General features: G+C 36.7%; 1 protein-coding gene across 6 annotated transcripts in view; it reads left to right on the top strand.

Annotated features, from left to right (window-relative positions):
* The window catches only part of SLC38A9 (solute carrier family 38 member 9), a 104,056-nt gene that overhangs the window by 15,559 nt on the left and 73,490 nt on the right, over positions 1-15,007 (top strand). For 2 of the 6 annotated variants that reach the window (XR_009502312.1, XM_059916386.1), the window contains exon 2: positions 2,134-2,280. Coding sequence is in view for 1 of the 6 variants with exons in the window: in XM_059916386.1 (XP_059772369.1) it covers positions 2,168-2,280 (113 nt within the window). In the remaining 5 variants the exon portion in view is untranslated. The other 4 variants (XM_059916388.1, XM_059916387.1, XM_059916389.1 and 1 more) reach the window with 4 other exon arrangements.

The following is a 15,007-nucleotide window of genomic DNA, read 5'->3' as shown; positions in this document are numbered from 1 at the left end:
AGTATGTTGGGCAGAGGCACCTTTGTTGCATTGTGGATGTTTTACTGGTTTACTGGTTGAAGGAGAAAGATAAAGGTAGCTTCTTATTCTACCATGTTGCCAACGCCCTCTCTTCAACTTTAAAATGCATCCATTGCGTTTTAAATTTTGGCTATTACATTTTGTGTTATTATTTTTTTTCTTTTTTATTATTTATTTAGGCCTAAACAGTCATTATGGTCCTTTTCAAACATGCTGTTACTTTTTGAAAATGTCCACTTTTTCCTTTATTTGTTTAAACATAGGAAGCATAATTATTTTATAATCTTATTCTGATATCCCTGTAGTTGAAGCCTTTGTGGATCTGTTTCTGCTGTTTCTTCTGGTTCTCACTAATAGTACTTTGTTTCTTTTTTTTTTTTTTTTTTTCATTTTTATTTTTATTTATTTATGGCTGTGTTGGGTCCTCGTTTCTGCGCGAGGGCTTTCTCTAGTTGCGGCGAGCGGGGGCCACTCTTCATCGCGGTGCGCGGGCCTCTCACTATCGCGGCCTCTCTTGTTGCGGAGCACAGGCTCCAGACGCGCAGGCTCAGTAATTGTGGCTCACGGGCCCAGCTGCTCCACGGCACGTGGGATCCTCCCAGACCAGGGTTCGAACCCGTGTCCCCTGCATTGGCAGGCAGACTCTCAACCACTGCGCCACCAGGGAAGCCCAGTACTTTGTTTCTTTATATGCTAGGTTATTTTTGGCTATGTACTGTTCATTGTTCTTGAAAGATTGTTAGCAAGTCTTTTTTGAGGCCTAGGATCAATCTTTTCTGTATCCTCATAGAAAAGATTTACATTTGCTTTGGCCAGTTACCTATAAGCTCTACCAAGCAAGTAACCTGAAAGTATATTCACAGCTTTAAGTGTTCTTTGATCACCTTGCAAATCCACATGAGGTGCAGTTTGTGGTATATAATATTTCCCTCAAGCGCACACACACACACACACACACACACACACACACACACACACACGCACACACATACACATACAGGCTGTACTCAGTGTCAAGAAAACTTGTTTGTTACTCCTTTGTGAGGCAGTGAGGCACTTTTACTTCTTGTTAACTCCTAATTTGATGGTAAAGTTCTTTGTAGTCCCAGCTGTATGGGAAGTAGGGAGAGGAGATGATTTCTTACTACAATCGTTCCTTACTTTGGGTGAATCTTGGGTTTTGTCTTCTATTTTCTTAATACTTCATAAGGTCTTGAAAACCTCAGCCCAGTTTCTCCTGGCACAGAAAATACCCTCAGATCAGAAGCAACTTCTTTGAGCTACTTACTTTCTAGGTTCCTTAAATTCACCTACAAATGGCCTGCTTTTCCTTACTAAAAGGTGCTTTTCAAAAACTTTTAAAAAATATTGTATCTAACCTGCTGTATAAAAAACTAAATAAAATTAAATTAAAAAAAAATAACAACAACAAAAAGATTGTAAAGGGCTTCAAGAGGTCATATTGTCCATCACCCTACCTCAGCTGTGCTATACATACTGTAACAGTATTAGAAATTTAAGATGACCTCCTTTATACCTGACCAACTTCTTAATTTTTTTTTAACACACTAACTCCTATTTTCAATTGATGTTTAATTTGTATTATATTCACTACTTTTTAATTTTTCTCTCTTATTGGTTTAGGAAACTTTAAAAAAATCTTCACAAACACAGCTATTTTATTATGTTAAAAGTTTTAATGTTTTGATTTCCAACTGTCATCAGCAAAGTTTTAATATATTTCACAGACCAAAAAAGTAAATAAATAAAATGAAGCTATGAGATCTCCGATTAAAATATATATATATATTTTATCCAGTATTTTTAGTTGTTTTCTGCAGGAAAATGAGTCCAAGTAGCCTAATCTATTTTATTACTGGAAATGGATTGCCCTGCTTCTTTTTTACTAAGCTGAAAAATAAGCAGTAACTCCATTTCAACTTAACAAGTTTCTGATAATATAAATATTTTAGGCATGTAGCTCATTAAGATATCTTCAGCAAATTCCTGTGTTTTTTCAATTTCTTATGCATGCAAATGTTATTACCTATTAATAGTAAAATATTGTTTAAATTAAACTTTAAATTATTTATCTTTTCTGATTTATTATAGGACTGACTTCTTCAGTGCTTAGAGTCTGAGAAAAATGGCAAATATGGATAGTGATTCTAGCCATCTTCTCATCCCTGAGGTAGATAATGAAATAAATCCTGGACCTATGAATATCCAGTTTGATTCATCAGATATAAGATCCAAAAGGTAAGTGTTTAAAATAAAATATTTATTTTATAATTAAGGTTTTTAATTACTAATATAGAACTAATTATAACCAAATATATATAACTTTGATTATAAAATATCCAGTTTCTTACAGAATCTGTATGTTTGTATGTGGTAGAGAATAAATATAAATACTCTTTTCTCACTTATATCTGACTTTTTAGACTAAACTCCACTTGTCTGTCAGGGGTGGTTGGGGTAAGTTTTATGAAGTAAGATGCATATAACTCATTTAACAAATATATATTGATTATCTGATTTGTGCAAGGTAACATGCGAGGTGCTGGGGATAGAACAGTAAAAGTAATACGTAATCCTTACCTTCATTGAGCTTAAATTCCAGCGGATAGTTTAAGATAATTAGAGTTTAAAATTTATTTCATTGCATACCTGGAAAACCCAAAAGAATCCACTGAAAAATTATTATAAATAGTAAGACAATTCAGTAACGTGGTTGTTTACAAAACAGGCAAAAATAAATAGCATTCTGATGAGAAAATATAATGGAGAAAAAGACAAAATACATAGGAATAGCCTTAAGGATGTGCAAAATCTATATGAGAGAAACTTTAAAATACTACTGAGAGACCTAAAATAATATGTAGAGTATTTCTTCAAATCTGAGATGCTGATTATAAATTGTGCTGCCTTTTTTAAAAAATATTTATTTATTTATTATTTATTTGGTTTTGCCACGTCTTAGTTGCGGCAGGTGGGCTCCTTAGTTGTGGCATGCGAACTCTTAGTTGTGGCATGCATGTGGGATCTAGTTCCCTGACCAGGGATCAAACCCGGGCCCCCTGCTTTGGGAGCGCAGAGTCTTAACCACTGCGCCACCAGGGAAGTCCCTGTTGTTGTTGTTGTTTTTAATATAATACTAACATAAACTGCTACCCATACCTCTGGTGCAACAATTTCTTTGGACTTAGAATTTTATTTTGATGTTTACTAGAAGAACTCTTGTAATTATAAAAGTAAAAATATAAACAAAATATATCGGTTAAGATATTACAAATCTGATTCTTTGCATATAGAGTCTGATTCTTCTGAATCACTTTTTGACTTGCAGTCATCAAAATCAGTGTTTTTTTCCTGCCCACACAAAATTGTTCTTAGTATCACTAAGAACATTGATAGTGTAACATTTCTTGAAAGAATTTTCTTCCTAGTCACTGACACTTTTTAGTTTTGATGCTTGCACTTTCCTGATCTTAGCAGAAAGTGTCACAGAAAGCTTTCTAGACACTGTGGCTCACATTTCTTCCTTAAATGGTCCCTAAATGGTTTGATGACTGAAACGATCACAGGTGACAGTTACCTGGATTATGAGATGCATCCATATTTTAGAAATGATTAAATGTGCATATTAGAATTAATAAGATAAGACATGTAACAAAAAGGCATATACTGCTCTCAGTAGGGAAGACTCTAAAATAAAATGTCATGCTCTTAAATTTTAATCCATAAAATTAATGTGATCTGCCCCTCACCAAAAAACATGCCAGCAACGAATTCCAAAGTTTACATGGCCCAACAATTTCATTTCTAAGCATTAATTTGCAGTGTCAAATAATATATGTACAAGGTTGTTTAATGCACTATTTTTTATAATAGCAAAAGATTGAAAACAACTAAAATGTCTTTTCTTACAGGACTGGATAAATAAATTATGGCACATTGATACAATGGAATATTTTTCACCCATTGAAAAGAAGGAAGTGGCTTTATTACATATCAAAATGGAACAAGTCTTCAACTTATTTTGTTAAATGAAAAAAGTGAAGTGCAGAGCAGTTTATATAGTATACTACCATTTGGGTAAAAACAACATCAACAAGTTATATATTATGCAAATATGTATAAATGACTCTGGGGGAATAAATAGGAAACTGTAAGATGGTTGCCTCCTCAGAAGGAAACTGAGTGCTTGAGGTGGGACCTGTGGCAGATTACTGTTCGGTAAATACCCAGCTATTCAACAACCCCACCTCTTTTTTGCCAGCAGTGTTAAGGGTCTAAATAGTTTCCAATCCAGGAGATGAAGGAGGATTGGTTTAAGCTAGTCTTGATAATCCCATTTCCATTTTCCAGATACTTAATTTTTTAGTCTTTTTTGCAGCTAGAGCAGTGTGAAATTTATCACATGAGAAATTTATCTTTGTCATTTAAGGTGGCCATCAGAGAAGATAATGAAATGAATCTTGTAATTTTCACTTATATGTTCCAGTATCAGTGAATACAGGGACTAATGAATGCTGATTAAATGCTCAGGATTTTCTTGAAACCTCTAAATTCTATGATAAATAATTGACCACTGTGACAATAGAACATAGGTCATTAAAGTGTATTCCACTGCAGTAGGTTGGCAGGAGTTCAGACAGTTCTCTGAGAATTTGTTTAACCGTGTAGATTAAATGGAAATATATTTTCTATAATGAAACTTGTCAAAATGAGAGGGAATCAACTGTTTTCAATCATAGGATAACTATCTAGGTAAGCATGTTTTAAGGAAGGCAAATATTTATAGGGGTTTAGCAGTATTGAATGCTAATTTGCTTGTGAAATAATTTCAGAAACTTATTTGATGAGGAAAAAACTGGAGTACCTTAAAACATTGTTATTTCTACTAAAATATGGGTTATTTCACTTTATATGCATAAATATCAGACACAGTGAGGGAAAAGTGTCTTCAATTAGAAGAACCAACTTAGACAACTATTTCCAAAACTGCAGTCATTTTAGAGTCACCTTATGACTTTGGTGATATCCCAGTACCACCTGTGTAATATTATAATTTAATATTTTTTTAATTTACTAACTTTGAAAAATTAGGGTTAATTTAGCCTCATCATGTATTTGTGAAATGATGAAATATTGTTTATACTTTTTTCTAATATGCATTGCAGTCAATGCCAAGTAGTTAAAATAGCGTTTATCCTTGTGCTACCTAAAATCATCTTACATATAACCACACTTTTGGAAACTGTCTTAGGCTGTTAGAATATAAAGAACAACATTTGATACTTTTAGATTGCTTATCCTCAGTTTAGTTTGTGGTTGACTTTATCTCTTCCACTAGGTGGCAGTCAAAGTCACGTTTCGGTTCAAATATAAGAATTTTAAGAACTGCTTTGGGCTAAAAGATAACGTGCTGGACCTGCTTATCATTTTGTTGGACCTGGGGTCTAATTAGACTTAGGTGGAAGAAGGAGCTTGTCACTGTAGAGGAATGATACATGTCATAATTATTTGGATTATTTGGGGAACTTTTGCAAACTACACAAATCCACTTTTCCCTCTGCATGCCTCCGCTCCCCTCTCCTCCCCTCCCCTCCCCTATTAGTTTTTTTACCTGGTTTGGGGTGGAGTGAGGAATGTGGGTGGCAGAACAGGAAGGTTTAGAAATCTGCTATACTGTATTTGATAATATTCCATTGGCAATCACTGGTCTTAGAGATTGTTTTCCTGCTTTTCCCAGACTTTCTGGTAACCAAATATTAGACCTGGTATTCAGGATTGCTTCATGCTTTGCTGCTGCTCTGGGATTATGACCTTTGGGAGTTGACTACCCCAGCCAGCCTGAAACCAAACTGTGAAGTGGTTAATTTGGCTTTGAACTTCCCTTTTTCCATTTTCTCAAACTCTGTTTCCTCTTCCTTTTTTCCCAGGACTTAGGGCTTTCTTGCTTCTCTCTATGTGCCCAGTTTTTGCTCAGGGAATTCACTCAAAAATTTCCTCTAGACAGTGCTTTGTAAATTATACTTTTTCTTCCTCCCCTTATTCACTAGTGCTTATCTGTCCTATTCGTGCAGGGCTCTTTTGTCTGTTTAGGTGTTACGATGGCAAACAATCTGATGTGTCAAAGACCTAGTCTATTACTTTTCCATGGCTGTTTGCATTTTAATAAGGAGAATCCTAGAATATAAAAGCCTAACCTAGGGCTTCCCTGGTGGCACAGTGGTTAAGAATCAGCCTGCCAGTGAAGAGGACATGGGTTCGAGCCCTGGTCCAGGAAGATCCCACATGCTGCAGAGCAACTAAGCCCGTGCACCACAACTACTGAGGCTGTGCTCTAGAGACCGCGAGCCACAACTACTGAGCCCACGCACCACAAGTACTGAAGCCCACGTACCTAGAGCCTGTGCTCTGCAACAGTAGAAGCCACGGCAATGAGAAGCCCACGCACCACAATGAAGAGTAGCCCCCTCTCACTGCAACTAGAGAAAGCCCACGTGCAGCAACGAAGACCCAACACAGCCAAAAATAAATAAATAAAATAAATAAATTTATATAAAGAAATTAATTAATTAATTAATTAAAAGCCTAACCTAAAGGTTAGATTTTTCTAATTGATAACATTTCAAGTACTCTGGTAAGCCAGTGGGGTAGAGGTAGACATTGAAAATAGGCAGTTCCTGGTGCCCTTCAAACATACTAAGCATGCTTATGGCCCCTATTTTTTTTTTTTTTACAGTGTACTTGTCTACACATCTGTAAACTGGCCTCTCTCACTTTCATCTGTCAATAATACTATCACTGAATAGCAGCCTGAATTGATTCTTTTTGGTATTTGTGGTCCTGGGTCGGGGGGCGCATAACAAAGTGAAGAGTTTATCTATTAATGTGCCCTGGACCAATAACAGTGATTGGGAGTGATTATTGAGGCTTGGTAGTTTCATAGTTGGGGATTTATACAGATCTAGAAAAGTAGTTTTCCCAAGAGGGTTGGTTTCCAGAGCTGCATAAATTGCATTTTGAGGAACTTGCCATCCGTGTTAAATAGACAGGACCAGGGCCCTTAACCATTTATCAGTGCCATGGAGCTGATACCAACTTGCTGATTGTATTACAACTTCTGTACCCTTCCCTCTCCTTCCTCCTTTTCTCCCTACTCTCTTCCCTCTCCTCTTTTCTCTCCCTTTTTAGTCCACTTCTCTAACCTCTCTTCTCCCCACTCTCCACCATTATTTTTCTCCAGTGGAACTCTTTTTGCTAAATGCTTGAAGAGGGCAACCCTGGCCATGGATTCAGAGATGCTTTAAATCTAACTAAAGGGACTTCCCTGGTGGTGCAGTGGTTAAGAATCTGCCTGCCAATGCAGGGGACACGGGTTCGAGCCCTGGTCCGGGAAGATCCCACATGCCATGGAGCAACTAAGCCTGTGCGCCACAGCTACTGAGCCTGCGCTCTAGAGCCTGCATGCCACAACTACTGAAGCCCATGCGCCTAGAGCCCATGCTCTGCAGCAGGAGAGGCCACCACAATGCGAAGCCAGCGCACCGCAACGAAGAGTAGCCCCCTCTCGCCACAACTAGAGAAAGCCTGTGCACAGCAACAAAGACCCTATGCAGCCAAGAATAAATTAATTAATTTAAATAAATAAATAAATAAATCTAACTATGGACTTTGTTAGAATGGGATCTTATTTCTAGTCCCATCAGAACCTTTTTATTCTCAAGTTCACAGGTTCTTTTACTTCTGTCTCTCTTTCCAGATGTCTTTGTTTGCTTAACTATCCTTTTGTATCCATATCTGCTTGCCTGAGTTGCTTCCATTTCTTTCCTTATTCTCTCTGGTCTGTCTGATTTTGCTGTTTCCTTCGTTGCCTCTAAACTAATGCTTTATTTTCTTCCCTTTCTTCCTCCCTCATTGACATTATTTGGACAAGCCTGAAGAAAGAGGGAGCCTAATGAGTTTGGTGCTCATTAGTGCCAATCAAGTGTGTTTTGTTGGGAGGAAAGGGTATGAAGAGTTGGGCTAGCATCTTTCTCTGTCTACTCAGTATTATAACATCTCCAAGTATATAGTTGAAAGGCTTTTAGTGTGTAAACCAAAAAATAATGCAGGGGGCTGCAAATAAGAAAAGAGTTTATTGGAGGGGGTCTTAAAATTACAATTCGGGAGACACAGATTTGGGTAATCCTGAAAGTGTTCTGAGGAAGAGAAAGAGTCAGGGGCTTATAAAGACAAAAAGCCACAAGGTTGTTAATTGCCTGGGAAGAATTGTGATTTATCCTTAAGGAATCACAAGTTGTTTTAGGATAGGGGTCCTACAGGTAGATAGACTGTCACTAGTTATTTTAGGGTAAGGATCCAATAAGTATTTTGAGTTTCTGGCAGATGTTCTGGATGACTTGCTTGTAAGGTCAAAAGGTCACACTCCATCCAGGCTGAGACATGCATAAGTCACAATTCCTTAATGGCTTCCCAGCTCCATTTTCGAGAGCTGTCAGCAATACCAACTCCATTTGGATTTTCCTTTCACAAGTAATTATACCATTACTGCAAAAGCAATGAAACCAATTGCAAGCGTACAATAAGAAAATTGAAAATCCTTTTAACAAACAGACTTAAAATCAAATATTTTAAAGTTATGGAAGCACATGAAATTTATGGATCTTGTTAAAAGCCGAATGGCTGACTGTAACCCAAAGATAAGGAACTGATGTAAAAATAACATACTGAGATTATGTATCTTTGGCTTGCCTATTATTTTTTAGTCTTAGTCTGAAATTGTCTCCAAAAGTCTATTACATATTTTTTCTATGGCTTCTTTTTTTAAGATTTCTTCTTGCAATCTGTTCTGTATTCCTTTGTCACAAGGTATGGTTTCCAAGATCTTTTAAATATTAAGAGATAAGTGAATGCCTCAACATTTTAAGTGAGGAAATATGTTTTCTATACAGTAACATAGAAAGTTACTTTGGTGCTGCACTTAATTTAAAAAGCCTGATTTCATTGCAACAGCATCACACTTCCTCATTTCTTCTATTTCAGTTAGTTTATAATTTATCTTGGCATGTTCTCACTACTTCAATTAAGGTTATTTCTCTCAAATTTGAATTTGAATTCCAACAATTCATATCTCTCATATTTGAACTTGAATTTCATCAAATTGAAATTTGCATTTCCTCAAATTCATATATGACTTGTTTATTCTAACACGAGTTTTTATATCTACCAATACCTCTGATTTTTTATTTTCTTATACCTCTTCTGTAGAATAGCTTAATCTTCTCTTAAATCCTGTCTTATTCATTATAAATTGATGTAGGCATTGGTGTTCATTCTGTCTTTGTTGTTATGCCCTACGACTTACATATTAAAATTTATATTAATTTATTATATTTTATTTTGTTTCTCTTTTATTATAGTTAGAGAATTATTTTTTTATTATTTTTCTTATTTATTTATTTATTTATTTATTTATTTATTTATTTATGGCTGCGTTAGATCTTCGTTGCAGCGCACGGGCTTTCTCTAGTTGCAGGGAGCGGGGGCGCAGGCTTCGCATTGCGGTGGCTTCTCTTGTGGTGAAGCATGGGCTGTAGGCGTGCGGGCTTCAGTAGTTGCAGCACACAGGCTCAGTAGTTGTGGCTTGCGGGCTCTAGAGCGCAGGCTCAGTAGTTGTGGCACACGGGCTTAGTTGCTCCATGGTATGTGGGATCTTCCCGGACCGGGGCTGGAACCTGTGTCCCCTGCACTGGCAGGCAGATTCTTAAGCACTGGGCCACCAGGGAAGTCCCTATTTCTATAAATATTTTCTATTTTATTTATTTCAGCTTTATTGAGGAATAACTGGTCTATTTTATTAAGTCTAGTAAATTTGGGTGTTAAAAATAATTGCTTAAAAAGAGGGCATGGTCCTTAAACGTTGCTAGTGGGATTGAAACATGGTATGGCCACTCTCTTTTCCTTCCAGTTTTTTTGAGATATAATTGACATCCAGCACTGTATAAGTTTAAGGTATACAGCATAATGATTTGAGTTACATACATTATGAAATGATTATCACAATAAGTTTAGTGTACATCCACCATCTCATATAGATACAAACTATAAAAAATAGAAAAAAATATTTTTCCTTATGATGAGAACTCTTAGGATTTACTTTCTTAACAACTTTCATCTGTAACACACAGAATTGTTAACTATATTTATCATGTTGTACATTACATCACTAGTAGTTATTTATCTTGTAACTGAAAGTTTGTAGCTTTTCACTGCCTTCATGCATTCCCCTCCCTCACTCTGCCTCTGGTAACCACAAATCTGGTCTCTTTTTCTATGAATTTGTTTGTTTTTGAAGTATAATTGACATACAACACTATGTTAGTTCCTGTTACACAACATAGTGATTTGATATTTCTGTACATTTTAAAATGATCACCATGATAAGTTTAGTTACGATCTGTCACCATACAAAGCTATTACACTGACTATATTCCCCATACTATTCATTTCATACCCGTGACTCCTTTTGTAACTGGTATAGCCACTTTTTTTTTTCTTTTGGTATAGCCACTTTTGAAAAACAGTTTGATAATTCTTAAAAATGTTAAATATAGAATTATCATTTGACCTAACAATTCTACCCCTAGGTATATACCCAAGAGAATTGAAAACATATGTCCACACAAATATAAAGAAATGTCCATAACATTTATAATAGCCAAAAGTGGAAACAATCCAAATGTCCTTCAGTTGATATATGTATAAGCCAAATGTGATATATCCATACAACAGAATATTATTTGACTGTAAAAAAGAATTAAAATATCAATACATGCTACAACAGGTATGAACCTTGAAACCATGCTATGTGAAAGAGGCCACACAACATAAGACACATATTGTATGATTCAATTTATACGAACTATCTAAATTAGGTAAAGTCATAGAGACCGAAAGCAGATTAATGGCTGCCAGGGGCTGAAGAGAGGGGATAATGGAGTCCAGGATTTCTTTTGGGGTGGATGAAAATGTTCTAAAATTGATTATGGTGGGACTTCCCTGACAGTCCAATGGTTAAGACTCCCTGCTTCCAATGCACGGGGCATGGATTCGATTCCTGGTCAGGGAACTAAGATCCTGTATGCCTCATGGCAGAGCTAAAAAAAAAACAAAAATTGATTATGGTGATGGAGGCACAACTCCATAAATGTTCTAAAAACTATTGAATTGTATGTTTTAAATGGGTAAATTTTATGGTATGTGAATGAATATCTTAATAATTTTTTTTTTAATTAAAGAGGGCATGGGGGATTTCTGCTTATGACAAGGGCAGATTAAGGAATTTGGACCAACCATCTTGCTGAGAATAATGAGAAAAACTGACCAAAAAAAATGTTTTTAATCTGCCTAAAGACATGGGAGAACTGATAAAACAATGAAGAATAATGGGGTCTAGATCAAGAAGAAGGAGGAAACCAAGAAAGGGGAGTCCAGCATTTCCTCAAGGGTATCTGCCAATTCCAGTTGATTAGCTGGGTGGCTGTTAAATTGACAGAGCTTTCAACAGCTTTACAAGGCTAGAGGGAGAAAAACTGGAATCCAGGGTTCACTAATAGTAGGTAGGCCCCATGCAAACTTTAGGTTGGAAGACCTAAGGTCTATAAGCCTAGAAATATGAGTGAACTCGAAATAGAATGGCCTTCTTTCAGGGACTGTAGCTCAACTTTAACTCATCTCAATCCCTAAAACTGGATTAAGGTAATCTAGGACTGCTAAGTGTCTCAGATTGGCTCCCAAAAGCAAATGTAAACCCTTTCTAAAGAAAATAATATTATTCTAGGCTTCAACTTATTTATACTGTTTTCTGTATACTAGAATTCTATTAAGTATTATGCCAGATACTTAATCAAAAATAGCTAGGCATAAGAGAAGATGAGACAACATGATTAGAAATTAAGAGACTTGATACACAAAAAAGACTGACAGATGATCCAGATAATGGAGTTATCAGAAACAGACTTTTTTTTTTTTTAACATCTCTATTGGAGTATAATTGCTTTACAATGGTGTGTTAGTTTCTGCTTTATAACAAAGTGAATCAGTTATACATACACATATGTCCCCATACCTCCTCCCTCTTGCGTCTCCCTCCCTCCCACCCTCCCTATCCCACCCCTCTAGGTGGTCACAAAGCACCGAGCTGATCTCCCTGTGCTATGCGGCTGCTTCCCACTAGCTATCTATTTTATGTTTGGTAGTGTATATATGTCCATGCCACCCTCTCACTTTGTCACAGCTTACCCTTCCCCCTCCCCATATCCTCAGGTCCATTCTCTAGTAGGTCTGTGTCTTTATTCCCGTCTTACCACTAGGTTCTTCATGACTTTTTTTTTTTCCCTTAGATTCCATATATATGTGTTAGCATACTGTATTTGTTTTTCTCTTTCTGACTTGCTTCACTCTGTATGACAGACTCTAACTCCATCCACCTCACTACAAATAACTCAATTTCGTTTCTTTTTTTTTTAAATTTTTTAATTTATTTAATTTATTTATTTTTGGCTGCGTTGGGTCTTCATTGCTGTGTGTGGGCTTTCTCTAGTTCCTGCTAGTGGGGACTACTCTTCTTTGCGGCGTGCGGGCTTCTCATTGTGGTGGCTTCTCATTGTGGAGTACGGGCTCTAGGCGCACGGGCTTCAGTAGTTGTGGTTCACGGGCTCTAGAGCACAGGCTCAGTAGTTGTGGCGCATGGGCTTAGTTGCTCTGCGGCATGTGGGATCTTCCCGGACCAGGGGTTGAACCCGTGTCCCCTGCATTGGCAGGCGGATTCTTAACCACTGTGTCACCAGGGAAGCCCTCGTTTCTTTTTATGGCTGAGTAATATTCCATTGTATATATGTGCCACATCTTTATCCATTCATCCAATGATGGACATTTAGGTTGCTTCCATGTCCTGGGTATTGTAAATAGAGCTACAGTGAACATTTTGGTACATGACTCTTTTAGAATTATGGTTTTCTCAGGGTATATGCCCAGTAGTGGGATTGCTGGGTCGTATGGTAGTTCTATTTTTAGTTTTTTAAGGAACCTCCATACTGTTCTCCATAGTGGCTGTATCAATTTACATTCCCACCAACAGTGCAAGAGTGTTCCCTTTTCTGCACACCCTCTCCAGCATTTATTGAGAAACATACTTTTTAAAGACTATGTTTAGTATGTTCAGGGAAATTGAAATAAGGTTGAGAATTTTGCCACTGGCTAGAAATGTAAAAAAGACCAAATTCATGGAAAATATTTATTGAATAAAAAAATAACCAAATGGAAAATCTGAAACTAAAAACTAAAAAACAAAAAACAGTAACCTAAGGTAAGAAATCAATCAATGATGAAAACAAATCAAGGCAAGGATATAGAAAAATGGGAATGATTATGTAGTACTAGAGTAAGTGTAAATTAGCATAATCACTTTGGAAAAGGGTTTGCAATTATCTGCTAGCATTGAGTATACGCTGTTTATAATCAATAGAAATGTATGCACATTTCACCAAGAGCCATGTACAAAAATATAGATTATGAGTTATTCATAGGAGTGCCAAACTGGAGACAACCCAGATACCCACCAACTAGGAATGGTTAAATAAATTGTATTTTCATGTAATGGAATATTACACAGCTATGAAAATTAACAGTCTACAGCTGCACACAAGAATATGGATGAATCTCAGAAAGATAATGTTGGCAAAAGAAGCTAGACAGAAAAATACATTTTGTGTGATTCCACTTTATGTAAAGTTCAAAAACAAGTAAAACTAATTTCGTGTGTGTGTGCACCTGTGTGCACGTATGTGGGTCTACACTCATTTGAGAATATACTAGAATGTTAACTGATTATTTCTTTTTTTATAAATTTATTTATTTATTTATTTATAGCTGTGTTGGGTTTTGGTTGCTGTGCACGGGCTTTCCCTAGTTGCGGCGAGGGGGTGCTACTCTTTGTTGCGGTGCATGGGTTTCTCATTGCGGTGGCTTCTCTTGTTGAGGAGCATGGGCTCTAGGTGCGCGGGCTTCAGTAGTTGTGGCATGTGGGCTCAGTAGTTGTGGCTCGCGGGCTCTAGAGCGCAGGCTCAGTAGTTGTGGCGCACGGGCTTAGTTGCTCCACGGCATGTGGGATCTTCCCGGACCAGGGCTCGAACCTGTGGCCCCTGCATTGGCAGGCAGATTCTCAACCACCGTGCCACCAGGGAAGCCCTAACTGATTATTTCTAATGGGTGATTTTTATTTTCTTCTATAACTTCTATATTATCCTCAACATAAACAATGTACTACTTTTATAATGAGAAAAAAAGTTATTCAGAAAATAAAGCATTCCTATAATTTAGGATAAAAATAGTATATGCAAAATGAAAAACCCATTTTATTAGAAACAGTGTTTAAATCACCTGTGCTTCTATAGGATGATACAAATTATCTTTTTTCTCTACTTAGGGGATGTTTTGTTTTGTTCTTGTATAGAGAATGTTCTGGAAAAAAAAGCATAAAGAAATATATTCCCATCACATAGAGGCAAGTGTTGTTAAAACATTTTAGTATATTTTTTTCTATCCTTTTCTATGATATTTTATGAGCTCATATACTGTATACAATTTAATGTGCTACTTTCTCAGTTTAAATTTCTGTTGCATGCTGTTTTTACTTCTGTAAGCTATTCCCTAGTTACCAGCCTGCCTGCCTACCTGTTTCGTTCTCTGCTTCTGTCCTTCCCTCTCCACTTCCTTCCTCCCTTCCTTTTGTTCTTCTATTCCTTCCTTTTGTCAGTAAACATTCACTAAGCTCTTTTTGGTGCCAGACACTTTGGGGAAGGAGATGGACACTCAGCAAAAAAAAGGGGGGAATCACTATGATGAGGGGTTATAAATATTTGACTTGTTATGTATATATACAAACGCACACACATATTTTTTTTTTTCTTTT

The sequence above is a fragment of the Balaenoptera ricei genome, chromosome 3 (genome assembly GCF_028023285.1).
Source record: "Balaenoptera ricei isolate mBalRic1 chromosome 3, mBalRic1.hap2, whole genome shotgun sequence".
NCBI lineage: Eukaryota > Metazoa > Chordata > Mammalia > Artiodactyla > Balaenopteridae > Balaenoptera > Balaenoptera ricei.
Note: the sequence above shows the minus strand (reverse complement) of the source record. Positions and strands in the feature narration are given on the sequence as shown.